A 25,372-nucleotide genomic window follows, 5' to 3' on the forward strand; every position below is an offset into this window, starting at 1 on the left:
AACCCAACTTGAGAAGAAGGGGGTGACTGTGAAGCCAGCCCATGTTCAGCAATCTGGCACAGAGCCCCGAAGCGGTTGCGTCAGCACTACTCGGGCGAAGCAATACGAAGCCCAGTCTCCGCTGTCGGCACAGAGGATTGCGCAAAGGGTCCTTGCTTGCCCAGACCTTGGAGCGTGTCCGTACTGCACCGGAGCCTGCAGTTCCCGTGGGTGAAGGAAATTGGCTGTCTGGAAGTTATTCTCCCAGTTTTCTAGTCGAGTAGTAAAACGGGTTTGCTATTGCGCTAGCAAAAGCCGATACAGGAAACGTGCATCCTTGCCATTCCAGCAGCCTTTGAGTACAACCTCCCCACAAGAAATCTCATCACATCTCCAACTCTTCTAAATGGGAATCAAGAAGCAAGGCAGGGCACGAAACAGTTCTTCTCTAACAGGATTTTGCCAAATTAGGGTTCTTATTCCTATTCCCAAACTCGCTGGGGTACACGGCTTTGTTCTCTTTGATTTGACGCAGGAATTTAAGGTCAGGTCTCCATCATTGCAGGTGAGTACGACGACACTGACTACAAGTTGCCTTCAGCAGGGATGTGGAGTAAAGGCAGGTTTTCTTCCGTGTTCATGGTGGATCGACGGTCATATAGAGGGATCTCCCTTGAAGAGACGTGTCGGCTCATCGGCGAATGTGTAAAGAAGCAAAAAGGGAGGAAAAAAATCAATTTGGGGCAATGCAGAGGGCATGCCCTAGGAGTCAGGGAGACCAAAAAGCCAGCGTGAAAGGTGTAAATGGTTTTAAATGTATACAGATGACATCTGTGTAATTAATTGCCCTTATTTAAGTTACACCAATTTTTTTGTGTGTAGATAACGCCGAAGGCTACGCTGTTATCTTAGAGGAATGTTTGTGTCTGGAGATTCATTCTCACCCTGCCAATAATAAACCTTCCCTGGAGTTTCTGAAACATTAATTACAGTTTTGTAACGCGCGAGTTTTGCAACCAGCTCCAGGTAATTCTCTATAACACCGAGCTCTGACAGAAACAAATTAATCGCTGATTTGAAAACTGACAGTTGCCTAGGCATGAGCGCTCAAGACTTTATTATGTTTGTTATCTATAAATAAAATGGGTCTCACCGTACTTGCCAGCCCGTCTGCCTACATACACCCTCCGACACAGCCAGCACCTGGGAAGAACCAGTTTCTCCCAGCTAAAAAGCAAGCACCAGCAACCCCAAGCAGGAGGAAGAGTTAAAAGTGAAGATCTCGGACGCAGCTGGACATCGCTTGAGAGTATTTCACCCAGGGGCTTGCCTCAGCAAGGTGCCACCAGGACACAGGGCTTCTCACCAATGCTGCTCCCTGCTCCAGCCTCGGCACGTCCCACGCGCAGAGGGCTGCTTTGCAACAGCATCTCCTTTAGATCCATGGCTTGTGTCTCTTCTACATCAAATCCTTTAGCTTGGATCACAAAATGAGCCTAAAGGGACAAATTTAAACCTCAAAAAAAAAAAAAAGAGGAGGAAGAGTTTTTATTTCCAGATTTGTCAAGTTACCACATTGGACTAAAAATAAAAAAAGAAATGCAATTTTTAGATCATACAGAAGAATATAGATTCTGCTTAGCCCTTTCCATGTCTCTGCTGTCTTGAGTAGGGGAATGCAGCTTCCCACCCAGCCATTCTAGGACTGCCTCTCCTCCTTGGCCATCTGGGATGGAGCTCAATTCCCACTGGCATTCTAGTTCTTAATTAGCACAATCCTTCAAATTACAGTGGCTTTCCTGCAAGCCACAACTTGTTCAGGACTGTGGCAGATCTTTATAAATTGTGTAAGAAATGTCAGCTCTCTTAGTAGATACAACTTACAGCTCCCGAGCAGCTTTTCGTAGAGGTGTGTTAAAAATACAGGTAACAGCGGTGATACTGAAAGTGTTTTCTCTGCATGACTTCCTTTGCGTTTTTGTTGGTCTTGAGGGACCGGCTATCACCTCCAGAAGGAGAAAGGCGATGACACCAATTCAGAAATGAAAGAAGTGAAGCTACGAGTGTCAATAAAAAAAAAAAAAAGAACTATTTTGCCCATGGGACTGATGTCAAAGAAAAAAAATAATTCTTTAACTAGATGAGAAACAAATGCGGCATGAACAGTGCTGTACATCCAGTACCAGGTGTAGGTGGTAAAAATGTCATGTCACAAGAAAGACAAACTCGAGAAATACTTGTCTTTTATTACAATGGGAGGGTGACATGTTCATGCCTGAACACAAAATGCTTCAGAGTGGTTGAGGTTGGGAGGGACCTCCAGAGCTCATCTGGTCCAACCTCAAGCAGGGCCACCTAGAGCCAGTGGCCCAGGAAATCCAGATGGCTTTTGAACATCTCCGAGGATGGAGACTCCACAGCCTCCCTGGTCACAGTGAAAAAGCGTCTCCCAATGTTCAGAGGGAACTTCCAGTGTTTCAGTTTGTGTTTCAGTCCTGGCTCTGGGCACCTCTGAGAAAAGCCCGGCTCCGTCCTCTTTGCACCCTTCCTACAGGTATCTATAGACACTGACGAGATTCCCCTGGAGCCTCCTCTTCCCCAGGATGAACAGTCCCAGCTCTCCCAGCCTTTCCTCACACGTCAGATGCTCCAGCCCCTTCACCACCTTGGTGGCCCTTCGTTGGACTCTCCAGTCTCATAGTGACGAGCCCAGCATAGGACGCAGCTCTCCAGTAAATCCATCACTAACTCTGGAAGATGTTAAAAACAAGCCATTACTATTTTTTATTTTTTTTTTTTTTTTTTTTTAAACTGTAGGACTTAATACCGCGTACCTGGGAGTTTTATCAGCTAAGGAAAATGCTGACCAATTAGCATCGACAGTCAACAAATGCTAACCAGCTGTGGGGGGCAAAAATGTAATGCCATTCTCCCACTTGCGAAAAGAAAGCCATTAATTCCAGCTCAATTAGCCCAATCACAAGCAAAATCACCTCAGTGCCGATGTGGGACATGATGAGGAAGGACTTAAAAGACAAGGAGAAGCGACCAGCAGCGGCTGCCTCTCTGGAAAACAGATTTTAGTTGAGAAAACGTTAAAAATGGAGAAGCGAGGCACTTCGAGCCAGCGGGACAGGCCCCTGAGGCGCCTCCTGTCAGGGCGACCGGCCCCAGCCCTGAGGGGAAGGTGGGAACGGGGCCGGACCGACCGCTCTCCCACCCCCGAGCGATGCGGGCCGCGACGCGGGGCGGCCCGCAGGGCCCTGCGGGCCGCCCCGCGTCGCGGCCCGCGTCGCTCGGTGAAGGCCGCAACCGAGGCGAAAACTCCCGGTACCACCACGGGCCCAGCGCGGAGAACGGGGAGGGGGGGGTATGAGGAGAAGGGGGGAGGGGAGGCGGTCCGCCGTGCCCCGGCCCGGCCCCGCCCCGCCTCCGGCCCCGCCCGCCGCCGCCGCCGCCATGTTGCGGCCGTTGGTGCCCGGTGCGGGGTGAGGCCTGCGCGGGGTTCTCGGTTAAACGGCGGGGCCCTCAGAGGAGCCGTTCGCGTGGGTGAGTGTTGCCCGCTCGCCTGTTCCTTCGGCCGGGTTCGGCTGCGTCGGGACCCGCCCCTACCGTTCGTCCTCCCCGGCGCCCTCCCGACGGCCGGCCGGGCGGGTGCTGCCGCCCCGCGGGCAGGGCGGGCGGCCCCGCCGCCGCCGGCAGACGGAGCCCTGTTCGCCCGCCCGCCGCACTGGCTCTTCCGGCCCGCGGGGCGCCCGCTGCATCCCTCCCCACCCCCCACACCCTCCCCTTCCCTCCCACAATCGACCCCCGGGCACGGCTCCGGCTGCCGGCCCCCACGGTGGCCCGGCCCGGTCCGGCCCGGCCCAGTCGCGCTGGGACAAACTAACTTCAGCGGGGTTCGCCCACGTGTGGCCGGGGGGGCGGCGGGGCCGGGCCGGGCTGTCAGCGCGGGGGCGGGCGGCAGGGCCCGGGCAGCGGCGGGGCGGCGGGCCGGGGAGGCCCCCGGGCCTTTGTCTCGAGTGGGTCGTGCGTGGGGACGGCGTGGACCGGGGAAGGAGGGAGGGCGGGGGGTGGCGGAGCTGCCCCGGGCCGGGCGAGCCGCGAATCCCCCTGGCCCTGCTCGTACCGTTACCCCGGGGGACGCGCCGCGTTGCCGTACAGGGCTCCTGAAACTTTAACGCGTGTTAAAACGCTGGGTCCCGCCTGGTGCTGGGAGCCTCCGGTTTGATCCTCGGCCAGCTGCGGTTTCCCCGTTCCCGTACCCTCCCCGCAGCCCTGACAGCCCCTGGGCGGCCGCTTCCCTCGGCCGCTGCCAGTTGGCGAGCGCTCCCCGCGCTTCCCCGGCCCCGCTCCTGCCATCCCTGCCTTCCCGAAGCGTTCTCCTGGCAGGCAAGCCTGCCCGCCTACCCCCCGCATCCCCTTCCGCAGACGCTTGTCTCCTCTGGACCAGCCCCTGGCAGATGTTTTCCCTTGTACCCCCCTGTTGTTTTGCAGATTTATCAATATTTATTATTAATTATTATTTTTCTTTGTTATTTAACCTCGGTGTAATTGCGTTTTCGTGCTTTCTTATCAGGTGGCAATCTTCAACCTCCTCCTTGAACAGTATGTTACGCGCTGGTTTGAAAGCTGCAGAGGAGCTACTGCAGATCTCCGAAAGTCCCCAGGAATAGCACCGCGAGCGAAAGGTTTGTATGGTGCCCGTGCAGGACGCTGGGCCTGCGGTACCTCTGCCAACTGCAGGGTTTTGAAGCTTAGCCACAGCAGAAGGCCCTGGGGTTTGACATACTGCCTCAAGGCAGTTTGCAGGGGTTTTCTTGCACAGCTTGGAGGCTTCTAGGTTCCCTGCCTCCTGGAGAAACGTGTGAGGTCGCTTTTGCGCGCGGAACTACATGCGTTCTACTCCGCAAGTCCTCTTTGCTCGTTTTATTCACCTCTTCTATCGCTTTGCCAATCTCGACCTCCGTGTTTTCATAGGCCAGCAGAGAGAGAAAATTGGATTCTGAGCTTGGGTTCTAAGGCAAGTTCTTTGCTCGAGAAGGATGGAGGTCTTTATTTTCAGCTTTTCTCACAAGCCAGTTTGCGTGAGGCTTTGACGTCATTTCCTTCAATATACTTTTTCTGTTTGTTACCTGAGAACAGAAATAAATGGGATTTAGTCAAAGCTTTGAACTCATGTCACTTAAAAATTACTTCCGTTGGCAAGATACTTACTTGGTTTTCTCTAGAATCTGGGTCCCATTTTGCTTTATTTTGAGAAATTGTAGCTTCACATATGACAAGTTTAAGATGCAATTTTGCAGAGAAATTCTTGAGTAGAGACTTGTGCTCTCATAGTAGCAAAGAGCATAAACTACTTTTCTGTAGGACTCAAAGATGTACACGAAAGCTTCTGAAAACGCAGGGTTTCTTCCAAGAAAAGCATATTTTGTAATGCTGCAGATACCTCGGATTTATTTTGTCTTGTATTTTAAAACACTGCCGTGTCTGAAGATGTAGATAGGTGTTTGAGAGTGAGAACGGAAAAATCAAGAGCGATTGGCAAGCTCGTTTTTTCTCTATATAGAACTTGAGCATTCCAGGTTATGGATGAAATGTCTTCCTTGTGGAAGGATTTGTGTGCCAGAAATCTTGGGAGCTCTCTCCCAGCTGGCACAAGCTTTCCGACCCAAAGGAAGGGGAAGTTTCAGGTCCGCGCTCTTTGCCAGCCGCAGTAATCTGCGATGTTTCAAAAGTCCTTATCAAGTTGCTGGTGATGTGAAGCGTATGGATAATCTTCTGGGCTTCCAGGGACTTAACGCACAGCTGCCCTACCTTGCTGAGGGATGCAGTTGTAAATTATTGCACAGCCCTCTGTGGACATCCATATTTGTGGTTTAATTTAAGAACAAGGTTAAGCTAAGCCACAGCGAGCCACTCTTAAACCAAGTAGACCTCCGCAGAATGTTTTGCAGTAGATTAACCAAAGCAACATCTCCGGGGCTTGTCTGTAGGCACGGCTGAGCTAAAGCGCAAAGATCAGTATGTCCTCTTGTTCCGTGCTGAAGTGATTTCTCCTGGCCCGGCTCTGTAAATTGTTCCCTGTACCAGCAGTCTGGCAGGAAGAGTTGCGCTTTGTTTGGTTTTAATGTGACGCTTGACAGACTTTTAAACCCAATTGTAAATAACGAAAGCAGCCTTAAATCAGTGGCCTTTTGGGAAGGTATCAGACAGCTTCTTTCCCTCCGCCTTGTCCCAGGGTCCTCCTCTCTGCCTGCACCTCTTCCCCCACTTCTCCTGGGCTCTTGCCACCCGCTCCGTCTCCCTCGCTTGCCCTTGGCTTTGGCAGCGCTGATGCAGCCCAGGTGAAGTGAGCGTGACAGGACTTACCCTGCTGTGGGTGCCCCATGCCAAGTAGGAACTGGTGCTCCGCTAGTTCAGTTGATGCTCTTTGGGTTTTCTTTCCTCACCGGCATACAGCGGTGCATCAGTTCCCATAAATTTGGGGTTTAAATGGAACGTGTATTAAAAGAATGACTTATTAAATATTTGAGAAGTCTATATATTGCGCCAACTTGAAAATATTTTGATTAAACAGGGGAAAACCAGTATCCCTGACAGTAGTGAATGCTAATGTTCAAGTAATTCTGTGCTGTCAGTTTTCATTACGCATCTCATCAGAGCTTGATTATTGCTGTCGTGGGTCTCTGTGGCAAGCGTCTAAATCCCCACTTCCCTCCTGGAGGACTTATAAAGAGAGAGCTGGCTGGGAGCACTACTTCTTGTCATGATTTGGATACGATCCTTTATTCTGTCTTTGGGCAGTTTTGCCTCGCATTGTTACCTAATTAAGGATTGCCCCTGTTTCAAATAAACCCTGCTTGGTTTACCATGCTCTGAGTTGCTGTATTGAAATATTTACTGAAGACTTCTATTATTTAAATTGCTCTGGGTAGGGAGTCATCTCACTTTTCAGGCCTATTTCTCTTGGTCTACCTGTTTAGTCCTGCCTTTTTTTCTTGAAGGAGGACTGAACTCTTCAGATGTGACAATCCATTGAGAAATCGGCAGCGATTGTTGCCGATTTGCTCTAAAAACCAAAAAAACCCCAACCAAACAAAAAAGAAACCCCCTACTGGTGTACTCCTGAATCTTTTCTGTTGAGGCTCACGCCAACAGCTGGTTTTGGAGTAGCAATGTGTCTAACAGGTTGAAAAGATGTCCCCAGCATGAGCTTGGTGTCATTTAAAAGGTCGTGTTTGAACCAGCTCTGTTCTCAGGGACCCTGGGAAAAGGGGATGCTGTCTCCTGCCACGTTGCTTGAAGCACCAGGGGCAACTCTGCCCACAACCCAGAGAGCATGGGTTGTGTTGCAGGAGTGAACAGCTCCTGTCAGTTGTCACCTGCCCCTGCCAGCTCGAGCAGGATGGCACCTGAGCTTTTGCTGACCCTTCAGGCGCAGCTGGGGCAGGAGAGGTTCCTTCCCCACGATGCCCTGCAAAATGGCACTGTTGTGTTGAAAAAGCTGGGCTGATATCTTTGTGTATAAACAGTCAGTCTCAGAATAGTTAAAATGGCAGCCAAAGCGTCTGCCGCAGATGTTTCTAGCCTTCGTACCCTGCTGCGTTTGAGTTTTGGGCAGTTGTGTTTTTTGTCACATGAGATGTTTATGCAAATGAGCCTTACAAAGTTTGTCCTTGGGAGAAATGTACCTGATAAAGTACTTTTTTTTTTTTTGCTTTTAATTGTAGCCTTCATCATGGGGGACATGAAAACCCCAGACTTTGATGACCTCTTGGCCGCTTTTGACATCCCTGATCCGACTAGCCTTGATGCCAAGGAGACCATCCCGTCAGCTGGGGAGGAGAATGAGAATCACCTGAAGTCATCGGGAATCTGCATAGACGAGAGTGTGTCCTTATCTCACTCTTTGCCTCCCTCTGACGCTCCCGTTGTGAGTGTGATAGTGAAGAACACAAGTCGCCAGGAGTCCTTTGAAGCAGAAAAAGAGGGGAATCATCTCGGGACTGGTCTGCTACACAACGGATTTCGTGGGTCTGATCTGCCATCAGAGGCTCACGCTTTAGTGCACAATTATGGCAAGTTTGAGTCAACTTTCATTAATGGCGACAGCTCGAGAAGTTACTCTGATAAACTGGACCAGTCCAAGTCAGAGCCTTTGCCAACATTTAGTCAGTTTAGCCCAATTTCCAGCCCTGAACCAGAGGATGCATTCAAAGAGAACAGTATTGGTGACAAACCCAAACATGCCCAAACTCCGTATTTTCCACCGCCTTCAATGTATATACCGACAGGAGCTTCAGTACTAGATCATCTTAGGAAGGTACCAGAGCCCGAATTAAGCATGTTTGATCAGTACTGTAAAAAGGAACAAAAGATGGAAATCCACTGCCAGCCAGAGAATAGGCTGGAAATGAGCAGGAGAGAACAAGACAAAGCAGCGGAGAGGTTTGCGGAGTCGAGCAAGGACTTGGTAGATACCAATAGCTTTCTTGGAGAAGGCTTGGTGTTTGGAGACATCCCTCACAATAATTTAGGAGAAAGCAAGGGGTCTGTGCCCGAGCTGAACGTGTCTTCATCAGTACCGCCTCGCCAGAGGTTAAAGCCAACTCATTCAAAGTTGTCATCCTGTGTGGCGGCATTAGTAGCTCTTCAGGCCAAAAAGGTTGCGTGTATTCCAAAAGGCGATCAGCCAAATCTTACCAAGGAACCTGGTCCTTTTAAAGATGGGACAAAAGGAAGTCCAAAAATGCCCAAGTCGCCAAAGAGTCCCCGAAGCCCCTTAGAGGTGGTAAGGAAGGCCAGCAAGCAGCCCGAGAGTCCTCGAAGTGTGTGCAGCGACAGCAGTGGGAAAGGCTCTCCTTCCATGGCAGCCGGCTCTCCACCAGCTATTCCCAAAGTTAGAATAAAGACTATCAAGACATCCTCTGGTGAAATTAAAAGAACTGTAACTAGAATTTTGCCAGAAAATGATGAGTTGGGCAAATCTTCAGAAGAGTCGCCTGCGGAAACCTCATCTGCCGAAGAGTTTATCAAATCTTTCCCGTCCCCTGACACTAGCACAGTTATGGAAAGCGAGAGTAACAAGAACTCAACCAAAAACGGGGCTGCTGTGGCTATCCAGCTGTCAAACGTCACGAGTCCTTACACAGACGGTATGAAAACAGATATTGCTGCAAACAGCACGTGTTCCGTGTCCTTATCTCCGCTGCCGAACTGTGGCAGCGGTGCCATAAAAGTGGGTGTTAAGAGGCAGCAGCAGGGTATCGTGATGCAGCCGTCCAACGCAACCACCTCCAGCCTTCTTCCCAAAGCCGTGCACTTGGCAAATCTCAACTTAGTCCCGCACAGCGTTGCTGCTTCTGTTACGGCGAAGTCATCCGCACAGAGGCGAAACCAGCATCAGGTGACACAGATGTCTGTGCCGCTGGTGCACCAAGTTAAGAAAGCTGCTCCCGTCATCGTGGAGGCGTTTAATAAAGTACTACACAGTGCCAATCCAGTGCCGATATATACTCCAAACCTTAGTCCTCCGCCTGACACCAGTATTAATTTACCTGCCTCTGGGTATTGTTGCCTGGAATGTGGGGACTCGTTTGCCTTAGAGAAGAGCCTGACTCAACACTATAGTAGACGAAGCGTTCATATTGAAGTCATGTGCACTCAGTGTTCAACTATGCTACTTTTTTTTAATAAGTGTAGCTTGCTTAAACATGCAAGAGATCATAAGAGCAAAGGATTTATCATGCAGTGTTCTCAGCTGCTAATGAAACCAATTTCCTTAGACCAAATGTTTTCACCTTCTCCTACAAGCTCTTCAGCCTCTCTGGCTCCTCAGACTTTGCACTCACCCTCTCCTTCACGTAAGCCCAGTGCTGCTTCAGGAGGTGGGGTAGGAATTTCTGCTAACACTCAGCCAGCCTTGCCTCTCTATACGGACCCGTTGAGACTAATCCGTCATGGACTTAAGTGTTTAGAGTGTAACAAGCAGGCGCAGGATTACGTTGCTTTAGCAGCTCATTACCAGAGAACCTCAGAAGATAATGAGAGACTGGTAAGTCATCATTTTAATGTTATTAGTTAAATCTCTCTGAGTTGAAGAGATTGTCCTCTAGGGTCAAAAATAGGCATTGTAGTGGCAAATGAGTTGCTTTGCCTAAAAAAGTGCTTGTGGGGAAGATTTGGGATATGCATGAGCCCAGGTGTGTGCGCATGAAGAGATGGTTAGTGTTGCTTGCTTGCCCTTTTTTTACCCTTTACCAACAAAAAGAGGGTAGTGAGGAGACTGTGGAGATCCTTGAGCATCAAAGGAAGGTGTTGGAGATCAAAGATCACTTGGATGAGGCGTGCAGGAGCGCTGCAGGGGAGGACCAGTGGAGTGTTACTTGAAACAGGTTTTTGCGCTCTAAGCGTGGCTAGAGGAGATCTGACACAATTCAATTTTACCTTTCCTAGAACTTGTGCCAAAATCTTCCCTGTAACTCTTTGAGCATTGGGTGCTCTTTTTACTGTTAGTGTAGTAAAGTGTATATTGGGACAGGACTGGCTGAGAGGTGAGCAGCGTGGTAGATGGGGTGGGAGGCTGGTTTTGGCTCTTTGCGCCCTCTATTCGTGCCCTTCATCTGGGAGGGGGATGAGCCAGTGCCACATTTCCATTGGAGGGCTCAGGGGCCCTGTTAGTGGCTTCCTGCCTTGCTCCAGTGCTGCCCTGCTCGGGTCTCCACCGCCTTCGTGGACCTCCCGTGTAGGTTTGTATGGGGGGGACACGAATCCCCTTGGAAGCTCCAGCTTGTGTCTCTGCTCATGAAGAGGAGCAGATGCTCTTTGCTGTGTACCAAGACCATATGCTTTGTTTATGTCTTTTATTTTGCAAGATACGGTCAATCCTGTTTAAGTATAAACCAACCTGAAGTTAGATGAGGTGAAAGCCATGCCAGATGAAAGTCGGTCTGGCTGCTAGCAGAGCTGGCAGGCTCCCAGTGCGGTCTCCTCCACGAGCTCTGCGAACAAGGACTCCATGCCAACGTGAAACATTTGGGGAGATGACCGCCAGTCTCTGCCACGGCTGTCGTAGTACCTGCGTGTTCCAGAGCCTCCCTTTGCTTGTTAAATGGCTTGCAGGAGTATTGAGGTCGCTGTGGTTCCGTTTAGATGCTTTGTTATCTTTCTCCTAAATTCATCAGCAGCAAAAAAAAAAAAAGGATTATGGCTGAATGGGTTTTTATGTCGTGAAAAATGGTGAGGCCAGAAGGGATCGGCGCAGCCACGTAATCAGATTTCTTGCCCGAGGCAGACCAGTGAGCACTGTGCTCTGTCAACACCGTAACTTATTTTTCAACTATAATGCATTTGTAGGAAATGTCAGCAGTCTGGAATTAAAATGTTCAGGTGAAGGGATACAGTGAGCATTCCAAAGTGAGCTAAAATGTTAATCAGTCACATTAAAAATGTATTTCCTATTTTTGTCGTGGGATTATCAATTCAAGTGCTCCTTAAAGAGAGAAGGAATGTCTGATAGTAAGTATTTTTAGCTTGTAATCAAATAATTTATTCTGTAACTTAACCAAGAAAAGAGTTTAAGCCTCTCGCTTCAAGTTAGGTCTGCTAGATGTGAGATTATTTTTGTAGTATTTTTCTGAATAGAAGCATTGAAAAACTGGAAAAAGAGGCAACATTAGAGCTTGTAAAACCATCTCCTCCCTGTTTGATCTTCCCATGCTTATACTCAACGGGATGCGTACGTTGCTCCGGGAGTCCTTTTCCACTGTATCTGCTGTCCTCCAGGCTGCCCGGTGGTGCTCCGTGCTGTTCCCGGAACATCTGCTCCAGCAAAACTATTACATTTCTAAAGGAAATATTAATTCTTATTATGAACATAATAATTCTTAATGAATGTAAACGAGTCTGGTATGTGGTGTGAGAAGGATGTAAGTAAGGCTGTTGGAGTATGCATCATAAGCTCCCAAAATAGGAAGACATGAACCAGCCAAACCCATTCTGAGAAGATCCTGTGGATATGCCTGACTCTGCATTAATGAAGCTAGTTTCTTGGGTTGCTATTTTTATTTTGGTCAGAAAAAAGAGGAATGTTGGTAGGAGCTAGAGATGATTGAGTGACTGATTTTACAAACACTTTCTTAGGTGGTAGAAACAGTTGGAAAATATTCCTGTCCTCTTCTCTTCTTGCTCTCACTCTGGTTTCCATCTCTAGAGTTGCACCAGGTCACTTGTTTTTTGAGGCAGTGGCAGAAGTTGCGTTGCTCAGGAAGACATTGATATAACACCTGTATTCAACATAAAAAATCTTTTAGTGCCCCAAGTAGCGGATCCACTACCTCCACGTGGCAGAAGGCATTTTTATATACTTTAAAAAAATGCCGGAGCTTGATGCAGAGCACACTGCTGTTGCAGGACAATCTACCAGGATGCAGAGGTGGTATTAACAGTCATGGGCAAGCTCAGACGTGAACCGCATCACCAAATCTCAAGAGACTAATTAATTAGTATTTATCATAATTTTGTGAATTTGAGCAAAAAACAGTGTGTATTTCTTCCTCCATACCTGACCTTTTTCTCACTGTATTGAAATGTTGGTTTAGAAGCAACTGTATGGGGTGGGGAGGAGAGATTTCTTAAAGCTACCAAAAAATGGCAGTCTAGAATTTTTGAATTTTTTTATTTATTTTTTAATTTCTTATTCAGTCCCAGAATTCAGACAAACTCTTCACCACGCCTCCTTGAGAAACTATGGAGTATCTTGATATTTTCTACGTAAAGTTATGTCTTTACTTAGGCCTTTAAAAGAGTTTCAAGAAATATCAGGGCAGATCCTCACTGTATTATGGCCTAAAGCTTATCATCTGGGACTGTTCGGATGCCTGGTACCAGATTGTCCCAAAAATAGGAATTCTTGGGAAGGATAGATGGATGTTAAAGGGAAAGAGCACCTTTGGCTGAAGAGGAAGGGTGAAAGTGATTTATCTGCAGCACCTGGATTTGTACTAGAAGATGGAGATGCCTGACCCATGGAAAATAAGCTAGGTGAATTTTTGATCCATGTTCTTAGAAGCTCTTCTGTTGAATGACACCAAATCTGGGTTATTAACCGTGACACACGCATCTAATGTGACCATAACTTGAGAAACCGAGCAGACTTTGAAGTGCTCAGATACAGCGCTTTTAACTCAAAACCCACTTTAGATCTGATATGGAACGCGTATGTCACCTTGCTAAGAAGGAAGGGTTGATCCAACAGGGTTGATGAAGAAAAGAAATAGCAGGAAGAGGACTTAATTTTCAGTGTGATCTTTTCAGTTGTCCAGGAGTTGCAGTGGTATAGCTGAAGGACGAGCAAGCTGCGGTAGGAGGCAGGAATGATTGGATTGGAGAAGGGGAACAGCCTAAGCTGGCTCTGCTCCACGAGAAAACTTATCCTGTGTTGATGCTTAAGACTTCTCACTTTAATTAGAATTTCTTACCGTGACTTTGTGAATTACTTTGACATCTTCACATTTCCTGTATCTGTTTAAAACGAAAATAAGGTAATTTTGGGGGGTGTTTCTGTTTGTTCGTTCCAGTTGGTGGCTTGGGAAGTACTTGGTTTTATCTTTCTGAATGGCCTTGGGTAAAGTCCATATTAATAGATAACGGGTAAATGAGTTTCCTAGGTGTGGCCAAAATGAGAATAACATGGCTGGGTCACAGTTGCTTTGGAGGAAGGAAGGAAGGTGTGGATGTGGTCTGCACAGCAGGGAAAGGAGGAGATTTGGAGCAAGTGAGAGGAAGTGAGGGGGATGATGCTGTGGTCGAGAAGGCGGAGTGTAAAGACCTCTAGAAAAGTGATTGAGAGCTTGACCTTAATATTACATTTTTAGACTTGCGGTGGCTACATGATTGCAGTTGTTCGAAGTGCAGCAGGGAAATCCCACCTGGCTTGTTGTTATACAGAATATGCATAAGATGAAGGCAGTTCATCTCGGCCAGATACCGCAGTGGGATCTCTTCAGAAATAAATTAAGAACTGGATTTACCGGATGTATCTTTTGAGTGGATCGTCTTCATGGATCGTTACTTTTTTTTTGGAGACTAGCGAGGCCAACTTTGCAATTTTTGCAAGCTTGTGAATCGAGTCACTTGATGGGATCTGTTTACCATTTTTCAAGTGCAGAACTGCAAGAAGAAAGCAGTATGTGCATTTGAGTATCTGGTAGGTTGGATTTTGTTCAAACTAGAAGCTGTGCTGCATGTAGGCGTATGCTTGTCCAAATGTTCAAAAGGTGGTAGCAGATGTTTTGTGTAACTTCAGGTCTGTTTGGTCTGACTGCAGCAGCGTTATGTTTTACAGCAAGATTTTTTGGGGGAAAAAAAGGGTAATTAAATAGTAGTTTATGCCAAATTAATCTGATATATATCTTCTGTAATTTATTCTTGGAGTAGACAAATGAGTAGATCCTAATCTCCTTGATGTTCAATGCGTGCCATGTGGGGAACAGCTGTACTGAAGAAGTTGAATTATGAGGTTGGAGCAGAATCAGGCAAAAGGGAGGTAACTGCAGCTGGGGATGGGTTGTTTGTAGGCCTCCCAAGGGGTGGCTTTAGGATACCTCTGCAGTTAATTAAGGACCTCGGAGGATGGATGCGTAGATAAAATTTGCTGAACCAACAGAGTAAGAAATCACGGAAAACTGGGAATATTTTACAGGAGGACCTTGATGATCTTGAAGACTGAGTAGGAGTGGGGTGAAGGAGCTGAAAAGCAGGATGCGTGTGTTTGGACATAAGAAGAGCCTGAATGACCAAGATGACACAGTTGTGCGGGGGATTTGTGTTAACCTGTAGTACCAGTCTGGGTTGCGTTAATGCTCCCTGTCGCTGCTGGAAATACCCTACCTGGAGAAGAGTGTGTTGTTTTGTTTACCAGGGATAAACTGGAATAAGTGAGGGAAGAATGACCAGAGAAATGGAAAGGTGATCTCTTGAAAGCAAATTAAAAAACCTTTATGAGTTTAGCTTGTCAAAGACCTGGCAAATTAGGGTGGGTCTCCTGCAGCACTGTAGTAGACACAGTATTAAGGTGAGAGCTGTGGCACTTTTCCCCCCGCCAGAAACTAAATCTGCAAAAAAGAAGTGCTCACTGTACTTGCCGGGATCGCCCTGGGTAGTTCCTCAGCATCAGTTTTCTGTAGCCTTTTCAGGGCTGGGCTCAAATTGCAGGAGATGAACCAAACCCATGCAGCTCCTGGTGCCTTCCTTTCAGATGTGCTTTTCCTTAAAGAGTGAGAGTGGATACAGAGGACGCTCTGTATCCGGTGTGATGTTTATAGAAAAGAGCTTTTTAAATTTAGGGGCAACAATGATGCACGAACAGACTGAAATATATTTACATGGAAAATTAAAGGACGGTCTGTAATCATCAGAGGAGTAAATTCTGGAAGAGGTTTGCAGCAGAAGTAATGAACAAAAGACACAAAGTGGTTTTGAGATGGAGCTTATTTGTTTTTTTGGCAAGGACACACCAGTGCACAATAATATGTGCAAGAATTCAAAGTACTTCCTGACCCTCTTGGGCATAATTGTCCATCTACTGGTAACCAGAGATGTTTCATACTACTTTTTTTTTTTTTTTGGTCTTTTTTGACTTGACCACCCAAAATCCAACGAGGTAGCTAGGAACTTGAATAAAGTATAAAATGTAAACTAAGGACCTCTGAGTTGTCTTGCATCTTTGTGCTTTTGTTTCTCCTCCCTCTCTTTCTTCTTCTGTCACCCTTTATTTGTCCAATAAGAATTTTTCAATGAGTCGTGACGTACCCTGTTTACGCACCACCTACACTGGAGTTATTTAAAAGCAATTTCATTGCTGCCTTTTCTTTTTCTTCTTCCTTCCCCCTCTTAAATCAATGCTTTATAATTTATTGGTTAAAAGTTGCCAGCAGCTAGTAGGACCACATGCTGCACTGGTAATTTCCCAGCAGCAAAGTAGCAAGCAAGCAAGACAGCAGCCATATCTTCGCTATTTTTCTCTTCCTTTCCCACCCCCCTGCTCCACATGTTCATGTTTTAATTTAGAAAACAAGAGGATTGGAAAATCAACAAAAATTCCCTTGGCCCCATAAAGCACTGCTTTCTCACTCTCCCAAACCAAGGGTGATTAATGCAGTCCTTAGGTACAAGTGAGGACGGATTTTGTTTTATATGGAAATTTTCCCTCTGGATTTTGTAGAAGTGAAGGGATGGAGCACATTATGATGAAAGCGTGTTGAGGGAATGGAGCTCCAGGCAGGATCGCTGGGAGCGCAGATGAAAACATGAGTGGCAGGATAGAAACAAGAGCCTGCACCCCAAGGCCAAAACAGAGTATCGGGAGGAGGAGGAGGAGAGGCTAGGGAGGAAGAAAAGCTAGGGTGTGGCTCCATAGTCTGCTTAAATCAGTGTGTGATCCCCTTCCACACAAGGCAAGAATCCCACTGTCGTCTCCTTCCCTACCCATGCTTCTTTGCCTGGCCCTGGTGATCCTTTAGCGCCTGGTGGACTGAGACCAGCTTGGGGGAGGAGGAGAACAAGCATGGCTGCAAACTGGGGTCCAAGACATGGCTGAGAGCAAGGAGGAGGAGGAGACAGCTGGAGACAGAGGCAGAGTCTGTCCCAGGTAGGATGGAAACTGAGGCTGGAAGCTAGTGTCTTCTGGCATCAAGAGAAAGGTTCCTGCTCCCCTCTTCTTCCACGTGGGCACCAATGATTCTGCCAAGGGCAACCAGGAGAGTACCAAAAGTGACTGCAGAGCTCTGGGGGCAATGGGCATGGGGGCCTAGGTGGTGGTCTGCTCAGTCCTGCCAGTGTGGGGAAAGGGTGCGAGGAGGAGATGTCTCTCTGAAGTGTCTAATGCTAATGCACACAGCATGGGGATTAAACACAAGGAACTGAAGCTCTGCGTGCAGTTGCAGGGCTCTGATCTCATTGGTATCACAGAGATGTGGTGGGATGGCTCACATGACCAGAGTGTTGTGATGGAGGGACACAGGCTCTGTAGGAAGGACAGACCGGGAGGACAAGGAGGTGGAGTTGTCCTTTATGTGAGGCAGCAGCTGGAGTACTTGGAGCTCTGCCTGGTCATGGGTGAGGAGCCAACTGAGAGCTTATGGGCTGGGATTAAAGAGCTGACCAGTATGGGTGACATGGTAGTGGGTGTTCACTATAAGCCACCTGACCAGGAAGAACAAGTGAATCAGGCCACCTACAGATGGCTAGAAACAGCCTCACCTTCACAGATCCTGGTTCTCGTGAGGGACTTCAGCCAGCCTGATATGTGCTAGTGGGAAAACCCAGCAGGGAATAAACAGTGAAGGAGGTTCCCGGACAACGTTGATGATAACTTCCTAACCCAAGTGACAGGGGAGCCAACGAGGAGAGGTGCTCTGCTGGACCTCATACTCACCAACAAGGAAGGGTTGCTAGGGATGTGAAGGTCAAATGCAATGCCCACAAGATGGTAGAGTTCAGGGTCCTGAGGACAAAATCAGGATGACAACACTGGAGTTCAGGAGAGCAGACTTTGGCCTCTTTAGGCACTGCTTCCAATAGTCCCATGGGATAAGACTCTGGAGGGAAGAGAAGTCCAAGAAAGGAGGTTGATATCAAAGGGCCGCCTCATCCATAGCCACAAGCGGTCCATCCCAACAAACAGCAAGTCACACAAAAATGCCACAGTGCATGGATGAACATGGAGCTCTTGGCAAAGCTCGGACTTAGAAAGGGAAGTGTACAGAAGGTGGAAGCAGGGAAGAGTAACCTGAGAGGAAAGTGGAGGCTGTATCTCGGTGTGCAGGGATGACATAGGAAAGCCAAAGCCTACCTGGAATTGAATCTGGTGGGGGATGTCAAAGGCAGCAAGAAGGACTTTTGTAAGTAGGTAAGTAGCAAAAGGAAGACTAGGGAAAATGTGGGCATATTGCTGAACAGGGTGGGGGACCTGGTGACACAGGACATGGAGGAGGCTTGAGGTACTGAATGCCTCCTTCACCTCAGTCTTTACTAGCAAGACTGGCCTTCAGGAATCTAAAGACCTGGAGATTGGTCAGGGAATACTTAAACTGGACGTACACCAGTCCATGGACACTGATGGGATGCACGCATGTGTGCTGAGGGAGCTGGCAGATGTCATTGCGAAGCCACTTTCAATAATCTTTGAACAATTATGGTGACTGGGAGATGTGCCTGAGGACTGGAGGAAAGCAAATGTCACCCCTGTCTTTGAAAAGGGGCAAGAAGAGGGATCCAGGGAAGTACAGCCTGGTCAGCCTCGCCTCAGTTCCTGGGGAGGTGATGGATCACTAATCCTGGGAACCATTTCCAGACACTCGAAGGACATGAAGGTGATCAGGACGGATCACCAAGGGAAGGTCATGCTTGACCGAGCCGATAATCCTCTATGCTGAAAGGATTGCCTCTGTAGATGAGAGGAGGGAGCAATGGATATTGTCTACCCTGACTTTGTTAAGGCTTTTGATGCTGGCTTCCATAGGATCCTCATAGAGAAGCTGATGAAGTATGGGCTGGATGAACAGACAGTGAGGTGGATTGAAAACTGGCTGAATGGTCAGGCCCAGAGGGTGGTGGTCAGCGGCGCGAAGCCTAGTTGGAGGCCAGTAACTAGCAGTGTATGCCAGGGGTCAGTACTAAGTGCAATCCTGTTCAGCATTTCATTAATGATGTGGATGATGGGGCAGAGTGTGCCCTCAGCAAGTTTGCAGATGACACAAAACTGGGAGGAGTGGCTGATAAAACAGAGCATCCTGCTGACATCCAGAGGGACCTCAGCAGGCTGGAGAAATGGGCCAGCAGGAGCCTTATGAAGTTCAACAAGGGGAAGTGCAAAGTCCTGCTGCTGAGGAGGAGCAACCCCATGCAGCAGTATATGCTGGGGACCACCCTACTGGGAAGCAGGGTTGCAGAAAAGGCCCTGAGGGTCCTGGTGGACACAAGTTGACCATGAGCCAGCAACGCGACCTTGCTGCAAAGAAGGCAAATGGTCCTGGCTGCGTTAGGAGGAGTGTTGTCAGCAGATCAGGGGAGGTGATCTTTCCCCTCTACTCAGCACTGGTGAGGCCACAGCTGGAGAGCTGTGTCCACTGCTGGGCTTCCCACTACGAGAGAGACATGAACGTACTGGTGAGGGTCCAGCAAAGGGCCACTAAGATGATGAAGAGGCTGGACCACATCGTATATGAAGAGGGGCTGAGAGAGCTGGGACTGTTCATCCTGGAGAAGGCTTTGGAAGGGATCTCATCAATGCGTATAAATAGCTGAAGAGTGAGTGCAAAGAGGATGGAGCCAGGCTCTTTTCAGTGGTGCCCAGAGCCAGAACCAGAGGCCATGTGCACAAACTGAAACACAGGAGGTTCCCTCTGAACATAAGGAAACGCTTTTTGATGTGGTGGTGACCAAGTGCTGGCATAGGTTGCCTAGAGAGGTTCTGGAGTCTCCATCCTTGGAGGTATTCAGAAGCCATCTGGACATGTTCCTAGGCATCTGGCTTTAGGTGGCCCTGCTTGAGCAGAGAGGTTGGACCAGATGACCTCCAGAGGTCCCTTACAACTTCAGCCATTCCGTGACTGCCCCTTGGGTGGCAAGCATTCATTAGTTTGGCAAAAACCAGTCATGAAATCCCAGGAAGCAAGAAGCCAGTGGTAGTGATGGGGCCTGAGAGAGGCTGTTGGAAAGGGGGAGTGGAAGAGTTTATATCTTCCTTCTGGAGCAAGAGCTGAAATCTTTGAGTTGGGATTAGCAAATAAATGGTTGGTCAGGTAGGAAGGGAATCGGTGAAAAAGCAAAGTGATTGGTGACAATCATAGCAAAAATGGTATTTGAACAGCTGTGGTACTGTCTTTGATGGGATGCAAAGCACAAATAAGTGAGAAGGAAAAAGCAGAGTTGAGAGGCTACGAGATGGGCATCGCTGCTGACGGATGGGCAGAAATCAGCCCTGCAGGGTGAAGGGAAGAGCAGAGGGCTTTAACGTTGTCATCATAAGAAAGGAGACGTGCTGTGTAGCCTTAGTGGTTACACGGGTGATTTGAAAGCAGGGATGTGAAAACTCAGTGTAATCCAGTGAGTGATCATTTTAGCAACTGGGAGTTCAGATTTCAAGTCACAGTGTGAGAGGCAGAGCCGTTTGACGGTGGGTTGACCTTGGTGCCCACCCAGCCGCTCTGTCCCTCCCCCTTCTCAATAGGCCCAGAGGAGAAAATATGCGAAAAAGCTTGTGGGTTGAGATAAGGACAGGGAGATCACTTACTGATTACCATCAAGGGCAAAACAGACTCGACTTGGGGAAATTAATATATTGTGAATTAATTGTAGCAGAGCAGGATAGTGAGAAATAAAAACAAAACTAAAATCACCTTCCCCCACCCCTCCCTTCTTCCCAGGCCCAACTTCTCTCCTGGCTTCTCTCCCTCCTCCCCCCGGGCAGCACGGGGGAACAGGGAATGGAGGTTGTGGTCAGTTCATCACATGTTGTCTCTGCCACTCCTTCCTTCTCAGGGGAGGACTCCTCACACTCTTCCCTTGCTCCAGTGTGGGGTCCCTCCCACAGGAGACAGTCCTCCACCAACTTCTCCAACGTGAGTCCTTCCCACCAGCTGCAGTTCTTCACGAACTGCTCCAGCATGGGTCCCTTCCACGGGGTGCAGACCTTCAGGACCAGACTGCTCCAGCATGGGTCCCCCACAGGGTCACAAGTTCTGCCAGCAAACCTGCTCCAGCGTGGGCTCCTCTCTGCATGGGGCCACAGGTCCTGCCAGGACCTTGCTCTAGCCTGGGTTCTCCATGGGCTGCAGCTTCCTTCAGGGCACATCCACCTACTCCAGCATAGGTTCCTCCACGGGCTGCAGTTGGATATCTGCTCCACCATGGACCTCTGTGGGTTGCAGAGGGACAGTGTGCCTCATCTGCAACTGAAATTCTTGAGATTACATCTGAGATCATAAAAAGAGCTACAGACTAAGAAAATTCAGAATTAAGCTTATTTGATGCAACGTTGTCTGAGATTGGTGATGCTACTGGTTCTTTTCCATTGCAATTCCACTTCATTTCCTAAAACTGTCAGGTTTCTAGGTCCACACTGATGCTTTAACCAGGGATTTTTCCACATACACAAAAATGTATTTTGTGGTTATTGAACAGCCTTAACTTACAGGGAATAAGATTTTAGTCAAACGTCTTATTTTATTGAGGCTTAAGCACCTTGGTGTTTTGGGATGATTTAGATGTGAGGAGGACGCTAGGTTTGGGAGTGTTGGGCAGTGAGCAAGGTGCAGGAATACAAATGAGAGTGAACAAGGTCGAGAGGAGGAGGTGGGATGCAACGATGAATAGACGTGAGGTGGAGAGAGGGAGGAAGCTGGAGGTGGCAGAAGAGAGGATTGATGGGTGGATGGATGGGAGAAGTTTTGGATCGAAGGATGTCTTGTGGTCATGTCCTTTAGACTGAAGGCTAAGTGGGCTCTCTCAGTGGCATTGGCTCCTTAGCCTGATATCTTGAAATAGGCAACTGTAATCAAGGAAATAAAAATATCTTTGCTGCGCTTGGGTATGACAACGTAAGAGCATATAGGAGTTAATTAGGATAAAATGTCTGTTAGGACTGGACTTGACATGTATTCTGTCACTGAAACCTGAACACGCTGGTTTTAGGGTATCAGTTGGGTTCTAGATTCTTCAAATTAAAAATCTGGAGTTTCTGTTATAGGGTTTTTTTCTTCTATAAATAGAACGTTCTAATGCAATGATGCCTATTCATTTAAAGAGAGCCTGGGGATGCCTATAGTTTAGTCATCACGGCGACAGCAAAAGAAATTCTCTGCTCACCACTTCACACATTGTTGGTAAAATTTTGTGTAGCAGCTTTGTAACCTGGATGGTTGAAATAAACCAAGTCAAAAATATAATCCGCCAAGCCTCTGGATCTTGACTGTAGCAAACAGTCGTACCGGTGGGAGGTGGGGAAGGGGAGCGCGGAGTTGCAGAGATGAAGGTGTTGAGACCAGCTGTGCTGCCAGAGCCAGCACATCACGCCGCTACACACTGGAGCATCTATGCTGACGGATGCAGGTTGTTGGCATTTATCCCAGTGAGGCAGTAAGTGAAAGCTAATGTGAAGTTAAAGGTTAACTTTAAGTAGTAATACGCCGCTAATTTTTTTTTATAGTAGAAGCATCCTGCTAATCTCTAACTGCCTGTGATCCCTCAGCTGCCAGAAGTATCGGCTGCCCCTGCAGCTCTGCCTAAAGTAGAAAAATAAAAGCTTGCAAAAGGCTGGATTTGGGAAGAACTAGGGCTTTGGGGCACCACTGGTGGGGGATTTTTGGTTTGAATATGTAAAGGACAAACACTCTTTTAAAACATTTGCATTCCAAAAATATAATTTCTGTTCCCCTCTAACTGTTTCACTCTGAGTCCTTAGTAATTTAATTTTTTTTAATTTAGAGATCATTAGGGTTATGAATCTTTTCCTCTTTTGTAGCCCTGATCCCATGCCTTAGTGTCAATGTAGCCCTGTGTTTTCAGCTGAAGCTACGTGATTGTATCAAGGAGAACTCTTGTAGTCTGGGGACATCTCTTAAATAGATGTGAACTTCATCAACATCACTTAACTGTAACAGCAAAGAGACTCTAAAACTGATGTAAAGTTTCTTTGCTTGTGCTGTAGCCGGTTCCCTTTCTGCTTGCATATTGGGAGTAAGTGAAAGCGAAGGGGTTTGTGCCCCAAGTTCGTCTTTCAGGGGATCGTGCCCTCGCTGCTCACAGGCTTTATCTGAGCAAGAAAATTGGCCGCAGGAATTTTGCGGTGAGAAGACGGGAGCTTGCTCTGATCCGGGGTGCTTTGCACCGCCGGCGCTTAGAAGAAAACACGCTCGTGAATGGATCAAATTTGATGCCGAGTTGTGTAGTCCTTTGTTTCAGTGAAACAGAAAGGTTAACGGTGCTGCCTCTATGCAGGCACTTTCCAAAGCAAAACTGCGTTAACTATAAATTCCCTAATTTACAAACACCTCTGTGGCCACAGGCTTTGGTTTAATAGATGAACTTCTTTGGAGCAGTACGTTTTTTCAACCTTCACTCTTACTTCAGAGAGTATTTTTTTTTTTTTTCCCTTCCCGAAGAAGCTAATAAGTAAAAATGGGAATAAAATCAAGTATTCTGAAATGTCTGAGCTTCTGAGCACTTGTGTGTGTGCGCGAATGTGACTTCTGGAAGAAAAGCCCAAATGAAATGTGGCGGGCAAACTGGAATTAAAGAAAACTTGTAATAAATAACTCTTGATTAAAGTGTAGGTTATGGGAGTATATGAAAAACACAGACATTACACAACTCAAAATCATATCCTGGTAACATGCTTTAGAAATAACTGACTAATGAATGTCTCAAATTGCTGCCAGACTTCTTTGAAAAGTCATGGAAAACTAGGAAAGAGATAAAAATGTGACATCTGGAACCAAGTTACAATTTCTCATACAAAGCAGAAGAGTTGCAAAAGAAAAAGCCGCTCCGTCTCCAAGATGAAGCCTTCGGTGGGGGAACCCACACGCGGCTGCCCATTTGCTCCTGATAAACGCAGCAGCTCCTGGTGTAAAAGGATGAGCAGACCCTCCTGAAATACCCCTGGGCAGGGTTTTTGGCCTCGCATCTTCAGCGGGTGTTAAGGAAAGGATGGGTGTGAGCATAAAGATGCTGGTTATAATTTTTTCCCTCCAGTGAAGCTTTTTCAGCTCTAGTATTTTCCTTGGTTGATTCAATGGAAAAATATAACCTGCCATTTTATTATCTGGTCACTCAGTCCTGTATGGTCTTTTTGCAGTCCTTCACAGCCAGGCATTATGTGTAACACGCTGAATTACCAAGTTATGATCAGCAGTCTGCCATTTCACTGCTCATTTCCCTTTCAGATACTTTGAGTCTAATTTGAGGAGCCCAAATCCCAGCAGAATTTCCCAGGGACCTTCCTCCATCAAAGAACCAATTTATTCCTTTCTTCTACTTATTTACCCATGCAAAAGCCTTCCTCTCTTATGCTGTGGCAGCTTAGTTTTCTTAAAATCCTTTAGTTAGTGAAGGGTGTTGCAAAACTATTTTGGAATTCCAGGTAGCCTGACCCATCTGCAAGTCAGATCTTCCTTACCCGCATGGTTGTTGACTCCTCTGGAGAGCTCGGATGGGTTCGCGAAGCAGGAAGGGAGAAGCTGCGTTGACTTTTCCCAAGTACAGAAGTAATGCTGGTTAAAGATGACAGTTTTCCTTATTCTTACTAATTTGTCCTTGTGACTCATCGCTCTTGGTTTTGTCTGTTTACTCCCTAACTTCTTGTCTCTTCCACAAGACGATCTGCACTCGGAGGCTTGGGCTGGTTTTTTTATGCCCCCCCTGCAGAGCGTGGTGTCAGTGTGGGAATCCTTCCAGCTTCTTCCCCAGCGTCTGCAGACGCAATAAATTCATTTAGCCTTATCCTCGCCGAGTCTTGCTTTTTATTCCCATATTGTGTGTACGCAACTCTCTGGCAGGGGTCCTGCTCTTGCAGAGCCTGAAGAAGATAACCGCTAGTTTTGATGCCTCTTGCTATCTGTCCCCCAAACTTTTCTGCCCTGCATTAGCATATCGTGGTCCCTGCTGAGCTTTTCATGTACGAGGGAGGTGATGGGAGCTCACGGCTCCTCTGCTGTAGCCTGCACATCCCCACACAGCAGTGCCCAGGTGTGGACCTCATTAAATACCAGCTGATTTGGCTTATTTTAGATCCAGCACAAGCACACACATCAGTGAAAATTCAGGTTTTGAACGTGTGCTGGTTGCCAGAGTGCCAAGGGAGCCTTTGAGGGAGGTGGGTATGGCATGCTGGGGAGGAAGAGGTGAGCCCCAAACTGTCTCTTTGCTGCCTTAAAATCGAAACTAAGTTTGTTTCGACAAGGCAGTATCCAGGGAGAAAATGCTTCTCGCTAAGCTACAAGGGCAAAGGTGCTTTCTGCTTGTGGTTGTGCTGACTCTGCTTGAAATACTAGAGGTCAAAGCGAGAGGAGTCCTGTTTTAACAATGCCAAAAAGTTAAATTTCCTGTTGCAGATCAAAACCTGGTTAGAAAAAAATGCCATAAAAGACAGTAAAACTGCCCTGAACATTAATTTCTTCTTGTAGTTCTTATTTTGAGATTTGAGAGAGCTTTGGAGAATTTACAGTCCCGCTCAGCTTCTCGCAGAGAGGTTCTGGGAGTGTTTCTATTTCCCATTTTCCCATTCTGCTGTTGAAACTGGGACGATACGTCCACATGAAACACTTTACGTGTCAAGTAAATGATACTTCTGCAAAGTAGTGTTGATAGTAAGTGTGGCCCTTCTAATGGT

At 47.6% G+C, this 25,372-nt stretch overlaps 1 protein-coding gene and 1 long non-coding RNA gene across 4 annotated transcripts in view; one reads left to right on the forward strand and one right to left on the reverse strand.

Annotated features, from left to right (window-relative positions):
- Positions 1 to 1,310: 1,310 nt before the first annotated feature.
- Positions 1,311 to 3,187, reverse strand: LOC129210545 (uncharacterized). Its single transcript, XR_008578572.1, has 3 exons — positions 2,814 to 3,187; positions 1,864 to 2,729; positions 1,311 to 1,495 (listed from the first exon to the last, which is right to left on the reverse strand). It is a non-coding gene; the product is annotated as an uncharacterized LOC129210545 (long non-coding RNA).
- Positions 3,188 to 3,273: 86 nt separating this feature from the next.
- The window catches only part of ZNF592 (zinc finger protein 592), a 41,968-nt gene continuing 19,869 nt past the window's right edge, over positions 3,274 to 25,372 (forward strand). For 2 of the 3 annotated variants that reach the window (XR_008578571.1, XM_054836345.1), the window contains exons 1-3: positions 3,392 to 3,528; positions 4,559 to 4,670; positions 7,713 to 10,036. Coding sequence is in view for 2 of the 3 variants with exons in the window: in XM_054836345.1 (XP_054692320.1) it covers positions 7,721 to 10,036 (2,316 nt within the window). In the remaining variant the exon portion in view is untranslated. Of the gene's footprint in view, positions 3,310 to 3,391; positions 3,529 to 4,558; positions 4,671 to 7,712; positions 10,037 to 25,372 lie in introns of those variants that run through there. The other variant, XM_054836346.1, reaches the window with a different exon arrangement.

Source organism: Grus americana, chromosome 10 (genome assembly GCF_028858705.1).
Source record: "Grus americana isolate bGruAme1 chromosome 10, bGruAme1.mat, whole genome shotgun sequence".
NCBI classification, from domain to species: domain Eukaryota; kingdom Metazoa; phylum Chordata; class Aves; order Gruiformes; family Gruidae; genus Grus; species Grus americana.